The following is a 20359-nucleotide window of genomic DNA, read 5'->3' as shown; positions in this document are numbered from 1 at the left end:
GTGAGCGCTCCGAGGGAGCGATGCTTTGAGGCTGGGCCTCCCGACACAATGTCTGTGCTTTTGTTTGTCAATACGGTGGTTTTACATCAGAGATAGTTCTGGGTGGAGTTAGGCACCTGTCCTTAAATGCAGTGTCAGCTCTGTTACCTGTAGTGCTAACACAACAGTGGATTTCATGCTGGACGTGGTGTAACCTCGTGAAAATATATCAGAATGGCACATGTAGGCCCAAAGGAAGCCCTGTGCCATGAAGAACAGGAATTACAGCCTTGCTGGGAGACAGGTTTGTACTGCTGTGCTGTTTCCCTGCTGCACAGCCCAGGGAGGATTGAAGCGTGCAGACATACTGGTACCAATTAAAAGGGGGAGATGAGGCTGCTCTTGCTCCAGTGTGTTTCTCCAAAGCCTGAAGGAATTTTGATGACTGATTTAATGCATCTTTCTCATTGCTGCTGGAAAATATTGTGTTTCGTATGGGTGAAAGGCAATGGGAAATACAGTTCCTCGATGAGGTCCTGGATTACTGAATTTCACTGTTTTTGAAGCACAGCTTTTACTGCTTTTCAGAGAGCTAAGGTCCAGCTTTTTGTCACTGAAATGCATGTGTAGCTGGCTTAAATTGTGCTGTGCTTTAAGGCTAAGCTCTGAGAGACATCCTACCGCTTATGGAGGCCGTATTGTTTGACAGGGTTCTGTCAGCTACAGTACTGTAGACCTTTAGGAGGGATCACACTAGTTTAGGAACCCTATTCTTTCATGTCTGATGGGAGAGAGCTGTCAGTATCTGCCTGAATGGGGCAGGCTTTGGTCTGCCCATGCTTTGCTGTGTGCAGTCCTGAGTGCTGGGGGTGGCTTTGGTCAGCTGTGAGAGGCAGTGGTGTGTGTGTGGATCAGCATTTGCATTGGAAATGTTTCAGCTGTGTAGTGGTGTCTCAAAACTGTTCCCTCAGTCACTGCTTGTGATGTAGATGGAGTGTTTCCTCTACATGTGATTATATACTCTTATTTAAAAAACAAAAACTGCTGTACTAATACCAACTGCAGTGCTTTGAATCCTGAAGTTCTGATTCTAGTACTCTTTTGAGTAGGCCAAATGCTATACAAATCATCTGGGAATAACTGTTTGAAAACACTTGACGTGCAGACTCATGTAGGCTGGAAGGGAGCTCTGGTCATCATCTTGTCCAGCCACTGCTCAAAGCAGTCTCAGCTATAGCATGTTGCTTGGCACTGAGTTAGAACTATCTCCATGTATGGGGATTCTGTAGACAGCTTGGGCTAGAGCTTGAATACCCTCATGATTAAAATAAATAATCAAATCCTTACACTGAGTTACAATCCTGTGTGATTCAACACATCCATTACAACTTGTCTCTTCACCACTGTGAAGAGTTTGGCCCTGTGTTACCAATGCCTTCTCACTGGATCATTTTAGAGAGCAAAACTGAACAAAATGTGTGTTCCATCTTCCTGATCATGTTTGTAGCTGTCTGCTGGACTCACTCCAGTGCACTGATACCTTTCTTGTCCTGGGGCACTCAAAACAGAACTTGTGACTTGGCAGAATCACAGAGAATCTTAGAGGAAAATTTGCTGCTACAGATGATTCAGTGTCACGTTGGGCTGCTAACAAAACTTCCCACTTCTTCTCCCTGGGGTTACTCTGGCCCATGCAGCCTCCTTTGCATCAAATCGAATAATCATGAAATCCCCAGTTGTGACAGTTAGTCACTGATATGACGGAAATATCACCCAGACATAAAATTCAATAGCTTTCTCCTGGTTCAGGTTGCTCTTCTGCTTTTCCCTAAGGCTGTACACATGCAAGATATGAAATAGGAGCGCAGGGACCAAACTTTGTATGAGATACAAGGTATATGAAACTATACCCCCAGATAACTTACGGGGACCTTGAGAAGGCAAGGAAGGGATGGCTTAGGTTGTGAGCAGTGGGAGAAACACTGATGGTACATCTCATTCCAGTAAAGGCCTTTGTTGGGAATGGTGAAGAGACAAAATTGGTAAGAAGGTAGAAATAGTTCAGAAAATCTTTTTGTTTTTCTTCTTTTTTGGGGAAAAAAAAATACAGTAGAATTAATGGACTCAAACAGGAAAGAATCTTAGAGGTGAGAAAAACTGAATTCACAGTGCCAATTGAAATAACAATGACCAAAATTCTGTGTTTTCCATTAACACTTGTATTTATGGTACTTGCTGAGACTGACCTTTTGAACATGTGCTTTGGTTTGATAAATACCGTGGAGATTTAAATTGTATCTCCTGCTTATCCAGGGAAGTTGAAGGCTTGTTTAGACGTAGTCAAGAAAATGAACTGAAACTGTTGTATTCAGATCGATGTCAGTAATCTTTCATTGTATGCATGTATTTACCATTGAAATACACACCAGAGGGCAGTAAAGATGCTTCAGCAATGTGAAACATAGATATTTTCTTATACAGGAGTAGACTGATCTTTTGTATATCCCTCAGATGAAGCCCACCTGAAAGCTGTAGGCCAGTTCATTGGAAATTATTATTCCCACGAGTTAGTCTGACGTTGAGTAAATCAATTTGTGCCATCTTTGTAAAGTCACATCACTTGCCTATTTTCAGAATATTATGAGGCTTAATTAATACTACTTTATTCTAATCAGGTTCTTCTGCAGCCTTCATGTTCATAGTATCCAAATGACTCCCATGAGTTTATTAAGGAATGTGACTTGCATAATCACTTGTAGATTTTTCTGCCTTTCACTCCCCAGGATAACTCTATGACTGTTTATTTATTTATTTATGTTATTTGTCTTAAAAATAATTGGAAAGATTTTATTTGAACAAAACAGGGATAAAGGATGTGGATATCTTAAGCTGAGGTTGAATGGGAGAAACTTTCTTGTAGAAAATGATATGACAGAAAAAGCTACTTATTTCTTTAGCTGGTTATTTAGTATATTGGAAAAACATTAGAAGTAATGAGCAATTTCCCAGACAACCATTAGCTATCATAATTTTCTAGCTAGAAGTTGCTATGAAGCTGTATCTCTCTCCAGTGAATACATCAGTGAATGAGGTGCCCCTCTCAGTTGGACTCTGTCCCATTCTCTCTATAATGGTATTCTGGGACTGGCAATGACACAGCTGAAAAAAGGACAGACTTGGGGCAAGAGAGAGAATTTGGTGAAACTCAGGAAAATATCGTTTCCATCTTAAAAATCTTGGTGTACTACCGGGTATATGGGCAATAAAATAGAAATTTAATGTACTGGTGTGTGTGAGGACTGGGACCGTATGTAAGCAGATATTTGGTGAAATAACAGTGATGAAAATACCACAAATTCAGAAGGATATATAAGTATGCATATAAAAAATGTGCTCTTCAGGAGAGAAAAATAAAGCTCAAATGTGGTAGCACAAAGCTTCTTGTTAAACTCTTGTTAAAGATCTGCCAAGCTTGTTTTGATGACAGATGATTTATTTCTTTTGTCCTGTGTTGTCTTGGGTATCATAATGTAGTCACTAGATCAATAGGTGATTAACGCTCTTACAGAACTAGTTGTACTGTGAATCAACTTTTCTGTATAGCATTATGATAAGAAATTTGTGGTTAAATGGTCACAAATTGATGTATTTAAATATAGTGGAAGGATGAAGAAAAATAGGTAAGAAAAGAATGAAAAGAATGGAAAGAGAAGTGGGCCTGTGTGGAGAGAGAAGAAAAATCATTTAGCTAACCAGTGGAATAACTATAAATATTTTCAACAAGTTGTTCAAGTCAGGGGTGATGCTGAGACTGGATGTTAAATGGAATATTTAATCCACACCAAAATCCTCTGCATAATTTTCTGTAGGAAAGTAGCTAAAAATTGAGGTAGATAACATAAAGTGTAGTCTAGACTTTCAAAGGTGCTAGCAGATTAACCCGATTGTTTTGCATAACTTCATCTAAAAATTAGATGGCCTGATGTATTTAAATCAAATGCTCTACTGAGGTGCAGCACCACAAGGAAAGTCCGTAGCTTCCCTAGTGGAAGGGGGGTTATTAGAAAAGTTAATTGTGGATTCAATAAGGGATCGTCCCATGGGAGTGATTTGTTGGTTTTTTGTGTGTGTTTTTTTTTCCAAGTAATTGCTTTAGGACCAATATGTTTTAGCAATTACAGTAATGATCTTGGCCTCAAATGAGGGTGAGCTCTGAAATATTGCCAATAATTAGGGTAGTCAGAGCACAAGATTGCATGAAATAATGATAACCCTCAGGAGTATATAAAAGAAATAATTTTGAATAGAATAGTATACTGAGAAACTTAATGCACCTCAGACAGGTTGTACACCATAAAAGTTTTGTAGGAGTTTATTAATTCAGAAGCAAGAAAGGGGGAAGATCTGGATAATTTATCTGAAGAAAAATTGAGAGGCTTAGCTGCTTAAGCACAACTGTGAAAAAGGCAGGTGTGATCTTTTGTATTATGGTCCTTAATGAAAAATACTAATATACCTATATAAAGAGTCCTTGTATGGTATGTTGTGTACATTTTCTATTCCTCCACATTCAAGAAATAATAATTCAAACCGGAGTGGGTATGCCGAAGGTCCAATGAGTAAAGCTTTGATTGCACTGGGTTGGAAGGCTGTGGTTTAAAAGTTCCTATCTTGAAAATGTTTGCTTTTAAGAACTTCAACAGCTTGAGGGAATCACATATTGTGCCACCTGAGTTTTTGCTATTTTCAGGTACATCTTTTCACTTTTTATCATCTTTTTTGTTCTCTGTGTCATTCCACCGGTCTGTACAAGGTCAAAGATACTCTCGTAATAGCTGTGGGATCTATAGAAAGGTAGAATATAGTGCAGTTTTTGCTGTGTCTTATATCTAGGTACATTTATATATTTACATATATATCTAGGTACAATTAACCTTTCTTTCATATAGTTGAGCCCATATTTTTGTTACCCTTATTCAATACCTGGTTTATACCATGAAGATTTTCTGATTGGTAGTCAAGTTTAGTATGTAATTAAACTACCACGAAGAGGAAGAGGCTAAGTTTTTCTTGCATAATTTCATGTCTGCTCTGAAGGGGAGGTGGATGTTTGGCAGCAGGAGATGACTACCATTGTGCTGCTTAGTTAAGCAGAAATGTAAGCAGAGAGATCCAGTGGTGTGCTTATCCAACATCAGTTTTCATATGAAGATCATTCATCTGGCAACCCAGCGTGTTTTTTTCAACTGCTGGTTTGATCCATAAATATCTTCCTATATTGATTGCGGGTGTTAAGGTGCTGGCAGGGGCCTGGTGGGCTCCTTTATGTGATGAAGTCAAGGCAGCCGGTTCCGGTGGCCCCTCTACAGTGAAGTGTTGTGATGGTGGCACCTCAGGGAGAACACACGTAAGAAAGGGTAGAAACACGAGGTAGACAGTGGGGAGGACCCTGGCGAAGCAGATCTCCACATTGCATCCTGTGGATGACCCTGTGCTTGGGCAGGAGGGCATTTTCTAAAGAACAGAGAGGACCTACTCTGGTTTTTCTAACTGATGAATGAAATAGAAGTTCTTTATGGTGCTAACATTTCTTAATGGCAAGTAGCCTATAGATACAAGCAAGTTGTATTTTAAAACTAGGAGTTCAAAGTAATTTTGTTACAAGAGGAAAAATATAAAGAGAATGTTTGATTTCAGAACTCTCATCTTGCTTTTTAAACAACAATTTGCAGCAAGGAGTCTCTTATGTGTTTAGGCTCCTCTTAGATGAAGCTATTTTTATTGGTTTGGCTGAATCAAAAGATTGATAAAAGAGGGCATAAAGCTTTTCAGTTAGATTTCTTTGGTTGAAACTTAGTCCCAGGTGAAGGTGACTAATGACTGTTCCCATCTCGTGGTTGCTTAGTGATAAATGTGAGATGAAGCTTCTGTCCAGATCTCATAGGCAAGCATCTGCATGGTACACTTGTGAACAGTAAAGGCCAAGGCAGACTAAGCCTGGAAACGGTGTGGTTCATCTTCAGTGATGGTTGAATGGTACCCACAGAGCAGTATGAGGAGGGCTGCACTGTCTCTCCTTGTGTACTGTTCTGTTGAGAAAGTTCTTTGTCAAGGCTGTTCATTTATCTAAATACAGTAGGTTTTCTTTAGAGTGCAATTGTTTGAAACTTTTTGAAAATGCTCCCATTTATTTGGTTCAACTGAGTAATAAACAGAATAAAAATAGAAACTCCCAGAAAGATTTCTGCAGTTTATCTGTGAATTCTCATTTCTCTTTCAGTAATTATGACTTATCAAAATAGTTGTGAGCAGTACAACTCACTCGAGTTTTGATTAACTTTTTGACTATTTTACTGCAACCTTAGAAATTAATATGTGATGATCCATACTTAGTGCTGTGTTCAGTTGGCATTTTTCTTTGCTCTTTCCTAGTATTCGCGTTATAGAAAATTCAGTTGCAGTACATGTCACTGATAGGGTTTTATTTTTTGCTTCATATCATCCAGAAATGTCTGGGTTTATTTAATTTTTAATTGTTAGTCTTTAAATCATATATATATATATATTAAGTTTCAGATCTTAACGTTGAATATGAGCTGATATATCATGAAAATGTGTTCAGGCAACTCTGGGGTTGTTGATTATAAGCACTCCTCAGAACTTTCCAAGTTAGAAGTCTAATCTGGGGTTCCTAGTTTTGAACACTAGTCCAGATTCAAAAATTCTTGCAGTTTTTCTTCTTTATTATTTCCATAAGAATATTCTGTAACATGCAGTGTCTAATATTCCCACATGCTAAATGGAGATTTCCCAGTGCCTGGCTTTCTAAGAAGGTGATGTCTGCAAGTCTGCTGATCCATGTTTTGATTCTGCTCTCAACTGGCTTTCCTTAACACATTATACAAACTAGCTTTCTAATTTGAAACAACCTCTGTAAATTAGTCTTTATAAGACTTCAAAGAGTGCTTTTAAAGTATTACTCGTTATAGCAGAAGCTGCAGTAGTCTGCAGATATCTTTACTTCTCATCTAATCCATCCCTCTGCTACCACTGTAAGCAGCGGAACCTTGAGCTGGCCCTGCAGCTGAGCAAAGCTCACAAGCAGCCACCAAGCTGATGTGAGTGGTGCATTTCTCATTGCATTCCCTGATGTTTTTTCCTTCTATTAAAATGGAAACAGAAAAGTATCCAACCAAACTTCCTTGGTAGTAGCATTTGAAGCTCTGTCCATCTGTCTGTCTTCCAGGGTGTCACGTACCATGTTTCAGCTTTAAATATGGTCTTTGAGTCCAGTTCCCATTTGGACAAGCTGAAGCTGTGCTGTCATATTTTAATTCAGAATGATACGTCAGTTAATATAGATGTCACTTGCAGGAGCAATTATGCTTATTTAATGAGCAGGACACAAGGAGACATCGCTGGCCTGTACTGCTGTATAAAATTGTTTGGCCTCAGTTGATTCTTTTCTGCAAATAGAAATGTAGCATTTATTCTTTAAGTACAAATTGATTCATAATCTGTGGCCACCCTCTTGTCCTATCACTATCAGACAGTGTAAAATGCCTCCCTCCTGTTTTTAATCTCCCCTTTTTGTACTGGAAGGCTGCAATGAGTTCTCCCCAGAACCTTCTCTTTCACCTGAAAAACTCCTGCTCCCTCAGCCTTCCTTTGTAGGAGAGTTCTTCAAGTGTTTTTTCTTAATAAATAATTTGTGTGAATTATGAAATTGTTTGTTGTGTGAATGTTGTTATTGATTTTTCTCTCCCACACCTTTGAATCCATGTGACTATTGAAGTTTAGAGCTGGCTGCATAGATTCACATGGACTTGCCATGCTTTCCTCCTAGACTGGGCATTATTTATGAGTTACATCTTGCTGTGTGGTAGCACCATACTGGTTAAATGGATTAGTGAAATGAGAAGAGCCTATAGCAAAATCAGTTCTGCAGTCTGCGTTTACTGTTAATTCTTTTAAGTCTAGGCAGTCCCTGGTTTCCATTAAATGAGACATACTATCCATTCATCTGCAGTCTTTCTTTGCTATTTTAAATGAAAAAATGTTGGTTTTAAAGTAGTTTTGATCAACACTGCTGATCAAAACAAATGCTTGTGTTGTGGAAGAGCATTGGTAAGAATTTTACCAGGGGAAATATACATATATTAAGTATATATATATATTTTAAAAAAGGCAGGTAACTGCTGCACTACTGAAGTACTTGAAACTTTCTTTCTTCAAAAGGAACTTCAGAAGGTCTGTTAAGTGCAGGACAACAGATATGTAAAGTACATTAAAAGTTTTGAAAGAGATTACTGCATTAATATCCTTCATTAGCAGTTTGACGAAGTGAAAGTAAATAATGCATTTTTTCCAGTTATCAAAGCAACACATTAGACCTCTTTCTTACAAGTTTTTGTCTCTTTCTTTGCAATTTAATTATTGATATGAAGTTGCTCTCCTCTAATCTATACTGTACGAAAGCATGTTTGTGTCAGCTAGTGACTGTGGATTTGAATCTCAGGACATTTAGTGTTGCTTGTTTCAAATTGACAACATGCCTGATGTGTTACGTCTTGAAGTACATGCAAATAGTTACATCAGCATTGGTCAAAGCTTTTGTATTATGCGTATACAAGGAACCTATGGAAGTTTCTTCATTTTCAGTTGAATAACAGCTTTGGGAAAATGGTAATATTACTTTGTGTTATTTGAGTAATTTTATTTTAGTGTGAAATCTGGTTTTGAGTTTGCTGGTACCCAGTTCATTATTCTGTATCACACATCAAAACTGACTCTTTCAATCTCTTCATTACTTAAATGGTCTATTTAGTGAGGTAGCCTCATCCAGTGTGAAGGGCCAGATTACTTGCAAACTGGAATGAAAAGCTGTATAACTAGAGATGATTTATCTGGGGAATTGCAGTTGATTTCAGAGTAGGCTTTTTCTTTCAATAAGGTCTGATGATCCTAATCATAAACAGACCACCCCACAGCTTTTGGTTCATGTTCTTATTTGCAGTCAGAACCAAACCTTTTATTGAAAGTTTCTTTGTTTGAAATTTTTCAGCAGAAGAATGTCTATGAAACATAGAGCTTCTATTATTTGTGCTGTCCTCCCACCCCCCATTTATCTTCTAATATTTCTTTCTTTTCCAATTTTCCCTTTGTCAGAATGCTGTTGAATTGTCTTTCCTTCACCCATTTTTATTTTTTTTTTCCCCAGCATTTTCTCATCAGATTTCCTGTCAGTTTAACTTCTTTTATCTTTTAGTTTGTAAGAGTTTTTGAGCTGCAGTCTCAGTGGAGAAGGACACTGACTCATCCTAGCTGGCTTGCTCCTGTTGTTCTTTGTTTAACAGTGTCATCGAGAGACACTGGTTAAACTTCCATTGAGCTACACGTTTTTGCAGCCTACTGGAAAAGGCAATCAAATTTAAGACTTCACACATCTGTGTATAAAATTCTGCTGAATTCCACATAGGAAATAAGTAGACAGTTAATGGCTGGTGCAAATGGTAGTTGGACAGTGCCTTGCATAAATTTCATCTTTTCCTTTCTAAGCAAGTTTTCACTTTTCTTCAGGTTGTAACTTTTGTTTCTTCCCTGTATACTGGAGTGAATGAAGTCTTTTAAGCCATAAAGTTTGGTTGTGTATAAATGTACTTACCCAAACTATTGATGTCTAGAACATTAATAGCCCATATTAAATATTGCATTGTTGATGTGTTATAATGGGGTTTGGTTGCTTTATATTGTATAATATTCTGACTTTTTTTTTTTTTTAATATCTAGAGGTATTTTCTCGTTGGAAGTAATCCTGCAGAAACCAAGTACCGTGTTTTGAAAATAGATCGCACTGAACCAAAGGATTTAGTTATAATTGATGATAAGGTGAGTGCTTCTCTATTTTTTTTCCTCAGTTACTCCAAATATTGCTGTATATTAGATGCTACATGTATTTAAATAGTGCGTATTTAATCTGTTTCAACAAATGTATGGCATGGAATCACGGAGTCGTAGGAAGCTAAGGTTGGGTGGGACCTGTGAAGGTTGTCTTGTCCAACTACTGTGCTCAGAGCAGTAACAACTAGATCAGATTGCTCAGTGCAAAGCCCAGTCGTTTCTGGATAGGGATAAAGACTTCACAGCATCTCTGGGTAACCCGTTCCAGTGTTTGACCATCGTCACAGTAAAATAAGCTTTTTCCTATGTTCAAATGGAATTTACCTCTATTTCAATTTGTGTCTTTGTCCCTTTGCTGGATACCACAGAGTCTGGCTGAGTCCTCTTTACTGTTTTCTGTTAGGTATTTTGATAGAGATTAGAAAGATCTCCTCTGAACTCTCTTCTGCAAAGCCTGCTCTCTCAGACTCATATGTTGGACAGTATTAATGTGATAATGACTATACATAGCACGGGGAGTAGCCATAAGATCTCCAAAAAGTACATTCACTTTAATCAGAATTTCTCAAGATCTTCAGTTTATGATGTGCATAATGATTTTGTTATGTTTGGTTATGCTGTTTTAAGTGCTAAAGGCATTTAATTTCTATTGAGCCAGATTTTTCTGCATTTTCGATATATTATATCTGAAGCAAAAAAACAAAAACAAAAAAACAGCAAAACAGCAGCAACAAGAACCTTGAGAATAAGATTTGGGTTCTTTTTCAAGAGGGTTATGGTTTAAAATCTAAATGTTTCAGAATTAGAGGTGTCTGAATTCCTACATGACTGTGAATATTACTGTTGCTGTGCATAACATTTTGTAGTACTTGCTGATAGGAGCAAAACAGGAGATATGGGGCAAAAATATGGCTTATGAATTCTACCTATCTTTGATGTAATGTAACATTTAGCTGCCAAAGCAGTAACTTGAGTAACTTTTTGTTTTAAAGCATGTATATACACAACAAGAGGTGAGGGAACTTCTTGGCCGCTTAGACTTGGGGAACAGAACAAAGATTGGTCAAAAGGGCTCTTCTGGGTTATCCCGAGCTGTCTCTGCTTTTGGTATAGTAGGTAAGTGTTTTGTTTGTTGTATTCTTATAGAGGTGAGGCTTACTGTGTCACACTGTATGTGTTTCTGCCTTCCCTTGTTTTACCTGTTTTTTGACTGAAGATTTACACAAACAGCACGGACAATGGACCGCTGAATTCTAGAACTCCAGAAATCCAAAAAACAATGCTTCGTATGTATATGTATTAAAAAAGCATCCAGATTTATTAGGTTGTTTTTCTTCATCAGGCTTTGTTCAGAAAGATGACTTATTTTTATGTTAAAGAATTGCAGTTAAATATTATTTCTTTTTATGTGGTATAACTGACAAGTATGTTGCTGAGTTTTTAAATGTCAATCAGCTGTCCATAATCTTAGAAAATTGCTTCAAGGATTGAATAGCTTCTAACATCATCTGAAAGTCAATACTTTCCTCCCTGTTGTCAGATATTGAGTTCAATATTTGGATGAATGATTTATTCAAAGTTAACAGTAATGTGAGCTCTGACAGCCCCCCAATATACATTGTGCCTGATTATATACTTGAATATCCATATCCAAAATAGCAGAAAATGTGGAGACTGGAATTACTTTAAAAGACATCCCTGAATTTTACTTAACAACCAAGTGAAAAGAAAATATTGTTAGTATTTCTGAAATTACAGATTATGCAAACTTTCTTCTATATTTTTGAGGGAATGTAACCATTTGTGTGTTTCTCCCCTCTGGTTAAGGTTAGGGGGGGCAGTGTTGTTTTTTATAAAATCAAAAAAGATAATTTTTCTCTGCTGTCTGATCACTTGGTTAACCAGAGACTGTTTATGTAGATGGATTGGAGAGCTGATACAGTGTTTAAAATAGAGCACACTTTTAGGCTAAGTGAACTAGGCAAAAGTGAAATGACTTGGTTCCCAGTTGGATTTCAGGATAAAATCCAGTGAGATTGAAAGGATAAGGACTATTCACGTAGATGATTTCACTACCTGGAGGAAACAAGAGGAACTTTGACTTCTGTTTAGCAAGGGAAAGTCAATAGCCTAGTTGCTTCCAGTGGAAGTCTTTGTTACCTAGTGTCAGTAGGGTTTCCTTATCTTGTGGAGGTGAGCCCATTTTTCAGACAAGAGAGATAATAAGGCAGAACAAAAGAATTGCTGTTCATTCTATCACACCGAAGCCTCCAACACTGACAGGGAGGAACATGACTGTGCTTGTTTGTCCTTTTTAAAGTTATAATGCAAAAGAAATTGAATATAAATGCAAGCAAGGATTACTTTTCCACATTCATATATTTGTTGGCAGTACAGCAGTTACTGAGTTTCAGACCCTTTCTTAGAGGCAGCACCTCAAAGCAGCAACCTTCCAAGAGCTTATTGATACAGTTTATTAGTTAGCTAAACTTAATACCATTGTATCACTGCCTGTATTGTATTTATACTAGAAATAAATTTTGATTGAGAGATGATTATGTATTTCTCTTTCTGATTTTAATTTATACATTTTAATGTATTGTACATTTTAATGTTTTGTTACACATTTTCAAGATGATGCATAAGAGCCATCTAAAAAAGAAACTCAATAAAAAGTATGACAGTGTCCTGTAGTGTGAAAGAATGAGTCTGGAGTGTTCAGAAGCCCCCCCTTTTTTTTCTTTTTTTTTTTTAAATTGTAATCAATAAAATTGGAGATGGCATTTTCTAGACATCAGCAGGGTGAAGAATGTTTCCTGAGAAAGGAGACAGCAAGAAAGGATTGCTCTTAATGCTCTGAGAGGATCGTTTTGGGGAGATTCTGGAAGGGATTTAATTCCCTGCTGTTCAGGAGAGAGAGAGAAAACAGAGTTGTCATACCCTCAAATCCTTTTCTTGTTTTCTGCTCCTCCCTAGTAGGGGATAAATAAACCTGAAAAGAAAATTGGAGACTTGATTTCCCCCTGGCCCTGGAAAATGTAGATTTGGGTCTTTGCTTCATTCCTAACAATGCAAGTTCTATAAAAAGCAAGTGCAAGCCTTAAGTAGTTAGAAACTTGTTCAGAATAATGAATCTTACCCTGCTAGCTAATCTTGAAGGTATGCACAATGAGGTGGGGAAAAAAAGTAAAAAGCAAAACAAAAAAACCCAACCCCATCAGAATATAGCTAGAAGTCTGTGTACTGTATTTCCTAACACTTACGTAGCAGTGAATGTAAGAGTCTATCAGTCTTTTTTATACGGTCAAACCAATGCAAACATCCAACTAATGGCATCTTAATGCTTTTTCAACAGGTTTTGTCAGGTTTTTAGAAGGCTACTATATTGTGTTGATAACAAAAAGAAGAAAAATGGCAGATATTGGAGGTCATGCAGTGTACAAAATAGAAGATACAAACATGATATATATTCCAAATGACTCTGTAAGAGTCACTCATCCTGATGAAGCTAGGTAAGTAATGGTGGCACATGACAGGTACCTTCTGAATATTTTTGCAAGCAGTGAGGAACTGCTACTAGATGTTTTGGTCATGGATTTCCTTCTGTTCTGTCATTCAAATCATTTTGGGCCTGATGCTGATTTACATCAGGGTGGGATAACTTGACTTTTATGAAGTAACAGTCAAATGGTATCAATAAACTGCTTTTTCATCTCTATCATCTGCGAATAACTTAGGGGTTGTGATAGGCTATGATAAACTGATGCCGGTTAATAAATGAAGCTGATGGTAACTATTAAAAAGGTTTCCACATTAAGATATGACTGATATGACCTCAGTCCCATCTCTTAAAATGTAAAGGAATGTATTCCCTAATCGATTTCAGAACCTACCGTATCAGACTTTTTATCTTTCATAGGTAGTGTTACAGTTTCTTCTGAGCACTTAAGTTTATGATGGGTGAAGCAGATATTTGTTCCTTGGAGTTGGAGAATAGCTATGAAAATCAGTAGCTGTTATATAGTGCTGTTTGAAATTAGCTTTTGTAAGTCCTAGAAATTTTGACCCATGTTTAGAGAAAATAGAACTTCAGCTGTATTTGAAACTGCCTAAAGAACAGTATACATGTACACAGACACTGTTTGAAAAAGACTACAAATTTAATCCCATTGTTGACATTCTGTCAGGATTACTTGGCTATTAAGACAATTGCAATAAGATAGCTAGAGAATTTACAACAAGAATTGACATTCCTATCCAGTTTACTTGCTGAGGTCCTGAATGGTTATTAGTCTCTCTGGTTAGTAATAGTTTTCCCTATAACTTGCATCATTTTCTAGGTATTTAAGAATCTTTCAAAATGTGGACCTTTCCAGCAACTTCTATTTCAGGTAAGTATTGTTTATTTACTGATTGTATTGTTCCACTTGATTTTGATAATCAACATTTTTACTTTGTTATCTTACAGAATAAGACAGACGTGATCACACTGTCTATTTTCTGTCTTTTGAACCTATTTTCTACTTCAACAGAATAAATAGGAACAGAGCCTCTACTGAAGCTGGATGTTAGTGACAGGGTAGACAGTCAGTAGTGAAATGTAGTATTTCACCAACAGAAAAGCTGCAATGTGTGCTCAGCAGTAATCTCTTCTGTCTGACATGCAGCCTGGTCAGTGTGCACATGAGCACCATGTGGAGATCTATGAATTTGGAGAGGAATCTGTAGTATAGAGAGAATTGTAGAGCTAACAAGTTGTAGAATATCATTGGAGCTGCGGCATCACTGTTTTCTTGCATTTGTAAGTATAAGTACATTGAACTGAAATAGATATGGTTCTGCAGCTCAGACAACATGATTTCTTTTTGCCCAATTCTGCTTACCATAAAAGTTAAGTAAATAATGTTCACTTTGAAAGTAGTGTATTTCTGGTCATTTGCTTGTCCTGTCAGTTTTTCTTTCTTGATCACATTTCCCAGAAATAGAGCTTTGCTTTGGTTCCAGAGCAAAGATACAAATAGATCCCTCATCTAAGACGTACCCAGTGCAGAGTATACCATTCATAAGGCTTTCTTGACATTACTGATTCACTTGCCTACTCTTTCATAGCTGCCAAACCTAAGACAAGTTCCTGTGTCTAGTTGCAGCTACTATCATACATGAGATTTTTGGCACAGTAGAATAATTAGGAAAAGGTGGTACTCAACCTGGCAGTAGTTAGACATTATCTTAAAAAGTCCTCTTAAAAGCATCAAATTATTTAACATCTAGAACATCTTCTTGGAGAGTAAAGACTTTGTGTCATGGCTATATTTGTGAAAAGAGACCTACCCAAGTTTCATGTCTGTTTCATGGTTTTGCATGGGAAGGCTTTTTTTTTTCCCTCAGAGCATTAAAACTGTTGTTTTCTTCTCTGTGAGCCCTAGAATTTAACATCCCCATTTTTTCATCAGTTTGGAGATTATCAGAACGTGTTTCTGTGGTTCTGCCTAGAGGCGATAGGAGAGGTTTCATGTAAAAGTATCCAATAAACACATCTATCAGTTTGATTTAAATTGTCCATGGAAATACAGTGAATGTTTGAGTTAGATGTTATTAGCAGCAGTGATATTTGCCTAATTTGTTATGTATCGTTAATGAATATCTAGAACTTACTAGAGAGCAAATAACCACTGATGGTGCCTTAGGCTAAAATGGAAGTCTCTCTGTATTTTCTCTGTGGGGAAAATAACCCTAATGGCATATAAAATATAAAGTATGCCATTATAAAGTAACTAGTATAGTGTTCTCAGTATAAAAGATATGAGATGCAGAATTTGTTACTGTTATGGAATTGATTTAAAAAACAAAACATAACAAAAAACAAAAAAAACAAAAACAACAAAAAAAAAACAACAAACTTTTGCTTATTCCTCAGCCTCCACTATTAGAGTGTATTTATAGCATAGTCATAACACTGAGGACAAAGTTTTTGTGGACCAATTTTTTTTTCTATTATTTTTTTTCTATAGCAGTAGTTAGAGGGTGATATTTAAGTTTAATAAATCTTATATTGTTTGTAACATATTTGGATATTTCTAGTGGAATAGCTAATTTTGATCTTCTGGTCTGCTTTATGGGACATGGCGAAGAAAGATTTCAGATATGCTTTCTTTTGGAAGGCATGTTCAGTTTTCAAATATAACATGAACATACAGTTTAGACTGTTTTAGCATGAGCAGTTTCTATGTTCATGAAGTTTCTTTTGGAAACCATCTCTACCATTTGGCAATATAGAATCAGAGTGTGTGTGTTTTGTGTAAATATATATTTTGAATGGAGAATACAGTTCTGTGTTAAATAAAGCCATAGATGGGGAGTAAGGATTTAAAAAAAAACACAAGTATTCTTCTACAGTTGTTAATAAATGTTAACTGTCTATCAGTTACAGCTATGATCTGTCTCACTCTCTTCAGTATAATCTTACTATCTTGAGAATGCCACTTGAGACATTAAAAACCGAAACAACTCAGACCCGACAAGAAAGTTTTGATATATTTGAAGATGAAGGACTTTCAACACAGCGTGGAAGTGGTAAGCAAATATGTTTAGCTAAGAAAATATTGTTGGTAATGATTAGAATATTCCACTCTACTTTCTAGAAACATTCACCTCTTCTATACTGATCGGTGCTCTCATAAATTGTGAATTAACAAAAGATTATATACAGCATCAATTAGACATTTGAGCAATACAATTTCTAGAGGTGATTAATAGCTATTTTGGTAATTTATATTGCAACTCAGGCAGATAATTGAACATGTTGACATTTTCCAGCAATTGATTATTGAACTGACTTGTAGGACTCAGGAGGAATGAATTGCAAACATAATAGGAATCAAGAACTGTTTAAGTACTAATAAACCTTCTTTTTTCATTTTGGAAAATAGTGATGACAGACTAATTGTATGAAATGAGTATCAACTCAATGTCTTAAGCACTGTCAGGAAGCCCAATAAAAATTGATTTCATTTGAAAATTGCAGCCTTTACTTTGGATCTCAAATACACCTAATGCTCATAAGATGACTAGTCATAAATGAATTTTTTTTTCTCTCTTATGCTTTGCAATTCCCCTCTATAAAAACAAAAACAGCCCACAGAAAACCTGTTCCCCTGAATTCTTAGTACTGAATTTCATTCAGTTGATGTTTCTAGGATTTATTGTCCTGTGATTAATAACGATTATCTGAAAGCACTGTCAATAAATAGTGGTAGCGCGCCTTTTTTTCCCTTGTTTAAACATATAGTAACTAATTTTGACATGGGTGAGGACTCAGGTTCCAAATACATCAGAAACTGAATTTTAATACATGACTCAATAGTAGCTGCATTTCTTGATGTTGATGTATATTAAGAAAACCAGACTAACTTATGTTGGAAGAGGGAAAGAAATACTTTTAGGGGTTTTTTTTGGGTTTTTTTTGGTTTTTTTTTGGTTTTTTTTTTTGGTTTTTTTTTTTATGGGGGGGCTGTGGTTATGCACAGTCTTCCAGAACTCACATAGAGTTGAGAATGTCATGAAGTTCTATCAGAAAATTCTGTCAAGTCCATTAAAAGAAGCTACAGGGGCTACAGGGGCTGGCAGCTGAAGAAAAATTGTAAATCTCAATAAATGCAGAGCTTCAGCAAGTGTTTGAAGTTACCTGCATTTGGCAAGCTTCAAGAACATGAGTAGATGTTATGATGAGTTGAAGCCAAGGGAAAATCAAAATAAAGATGCAGTGAACTTATGTTTTACAACAGTTCTATGTGTTTGAGTTTGCTTCTCGATTGCTAATGCATTTGCATTGTAACAACTCCCTAGGTGTTTTTGGAATTTGCAGTAAACCTTATGAAAAGTATGTGTGGAATGGGAAGCTTCTGGAGGCAGTAAAAAATACTGTGCATCGTGATTGGCTGCTGTATATCATTCATGGATTCTGTGGACAATCAAGTATCCTTTTGCTCGTGAATCAAATGGCAGTTATCATTTAAAAAACCTTGACAGTGTGAAATACATTGAATTGGCATGCAGGCTCTTGTTCATCAGTAGCTAAAATGCATAGGTAATGGTTGTGGCTCTGTGGAAAAAGTAGTGTTTTTTGGTTGAGAATTGCTCCATGAAATGAATGAGAATTGCTCTTTGTATCTGTTGTAGTTTCAATGTAAGTAAATAGGAGGCATTACTTTGAGTAACCTACATATATTTATTGGTTGCCTTTAATTTTCGTTACTTTTCTAGGTTTTATGGCTAAATATGGTAATGTTCTTAAAACATGGCCATGACACAAGTGGAGTATTCTCAGTGAGGCACTTTTTCTCAGCATGGATATAAGTAATGAGGAGTAGATTTTAAGTCTTGACTGTGTTTTTCATAAATATTTCAGGAAGGGAAGAAAAGCTCAGCAGAACTGAATTTCTGACAAAGAAATGTTCTCCTAATAATCTCCTTTAGAATATATTTTAATAACTGAGATTTGCATAAATTCTTGTCATTGTTCAGTGTCTGTTGATGCTGATGTTAGACCTTCATGGTTACCGTGGAGTTATTTTAAATGGGTCTATGTACATAGTAGTAATAGGAGAAAAATCTCAAACTAATATCTCATTCCAAATATCAGGTTGTTAACAAAATGTTTGGGAAAGGAAATACAGTTATGAAGCAAAGGTTAGAGTTGCCTTTGCAAAGTTTAGTTTAACTTTTTTCATGCTTGTCAAGCTTTGATCGTTGGCTTGGTCCTCAGACAGAAAGGTATGTCTGTCCTTTTTCATCTGTGGTCTTACTTAAAGTGGTAGGTGTGGGTGGACCCAGCTACCATCATTATGCCTGCAGGCACTTGTGAGTGACAATAATCTTTACAGTGAGTATTTGATGAGAAGATGACTTCTTCCCTCTTTTTTGGGTCTCTCTTATGATAATGAAGTAGCACAAAGTGGTACAGTCATGCTAGACAATTTGTCTTTAACTTTTTAACTAAAAAATAAAAAGCTCTAAAAAAAGCCACCACTACCTCTGTAGCTGCTTGGCTTTCAGTTGTTGCCTCTTATGTAGATGCAAATTTATCTGATTCTCAAGGCAAATAATTAGGAGGTGGCTAATGCACCTGATCTGAATATAGGGGTTCCTAAACTTGGATCCCTGTGTTCACAAAAGCAGTCTTGTGGTTACTTCACCTCTATCATCACTTCATACTATAGAAATACTCCTGTATGTTGGGAAGAGAGGTTGATGCATAGTAATGTAGATTCTCTTTTCAGAGTGCTTCAGAAATGATTGTTGTAAAGGGCAATGACCTCTTCCAATGGCAGAAGAATTGATCTCTGTTAAGGAGGTCTTAGTAGAACAGGTGCTTTATGTGCTGTTCTTGTGTTAGTTTGATTGTTTTTCTTTAGAGTTTATATTTGCTTCCGTGAGCTAAGTGGACAAAAAGTTGTGTATGATATGTAACCCTTAACTTCTCTTTCAAGAACTGTTAATTTACGGTCGCCCTATATACGTCACTCTGATAGCCAGAAGATCAAGCAAATTTGCTGGAACACGTTTTCTGAAACGAGGAGCCAACTGTGAGGTAAATCAAACGTGATTTCAGTTTGGTGTGATATATTGGTAATTTTCCCTGGCCTGCTAATAATATGGAAAGCTTGAAACTGACTGACCAGTGAACTGAAATGTTGGGAGGACTGTTGTGGCTTTCATAGTAATTTAAGATATTAGATAATGTTATCAGAACTATAAATATTTAAGTCAGCTAATAAAGCTGTTCTTAAAACAAAATAACAAGTCAAATATTGGAAGCTCTTTCTTGCACTTAAGATGTTATTTACATAGATAATGTTCTTTTTAGAGGAAAAAAAATCTGATAAAGCACATTTAGGTACAAATAAGAATTAGCATTTGGTAGTGTTGTCAGTATCATGATTTGGTGTCTTACGGTTTAATTGTACTCTGTCTGTAACTGTCAGTTCTCCGTGATGCACACAGTTCTGAAATGCCATGTCTTTCACGGTAGGTGTATTTCTGTTTGTTGTAGGGAGATGTTGCTAACGAAGTGGAAACTGAACAAATACTTTATGATGCTTCAGTTATGTCATTTTCTGCGGGGAGTTATTCTTCCTATGTTCAGGTTCGAGGTTCTGTCCCTCTCTACTGGTCTCAAGATATTTCAACTATGATGCCTAAGCCACCCATTACACGTACGTAATAATTATTCTCTGTGATAGATTATGACTAGCACAACACCCAAGAGTGTAAGTGAAAACTGAACTTGTGAAAATGAGTAAACTGTCAATGTATTTGCTCTTTGGGAGTCTGTAATTTAAGGTAAAACAGTGATCTTTATGATAAACATGGTATATAAACATTCACCCATATGAACAGCTGCATTTGCTGATATCAAGTAGAAAAAAAAATAAAAATCCTTGTCTTAAAAGTCAGAAATGCCATACAAAAAACTTATGGT

At 36.5% G+C, this 20359-nt stretch overlaps 1 protein-coding gene across 3 annotated transcripts in view; it reads left to right on the top strand.

Annotated features, from left to right (window-relative positions):
• Positions 1–20359, top strand: part of FIG4 (FIG4 phosphoinositide 5-phosphatase) — a 59139-nt gene that overhangs the window by 309 nt on the left and 38471 nt on the right. For 2 of the 3 annotated variants that reach the window (XM_015858713.2, XM_015858714.2), the window contains exons 2-9: positions 9769–9867; positions 10872–10995; positions 13235–13391; positions 14220–14270; positions 16304–16452; positions 17725–17853; positions 19368–19468; positions 19931–20093. In XM_015858713.2, the coding sequence (XP_015714199.1) occupies positions 9769–9867; positions 10872–10995; positions 13235–13391; positions 14220–14270; positions 16304–16452; positions 17725–17853; positions 19368–19468; positions 19931–20093 (973 nt within the window). Of the gene's footprint in view, positions 1–166; positions 284–9768; positions 9868–10871; positions 10996–13234; positions 13392–14219; positions 14271–16303; positions 16453–17724; positions 17854–19367; positions 19469–19930; positions 20094–20359 lie in introns of those variants that run through there. The other variant, XM_032443322.1, reaches the window with a different exon arrangement.

This window comes from Coturnix japonica, chromosome 3, assembly GCF_001577835.2.
Source record: "Coturnix japonica isolate 7356 chromosome 3, Coturnix japonica 2.1, whole genome shotgun sequence".
Classification (NCBI taxonomy): Eukaryota; Metazoa; Chordata; class Aves; order Galliformes; family Phasianidae; genus Coturnix; species Coturnix japonica.
The sequence above is the reverse complement of the archived record's forward strand: the minus strand, read 5'-3'. Positions and strand labels throughout refer to the sequence as shown.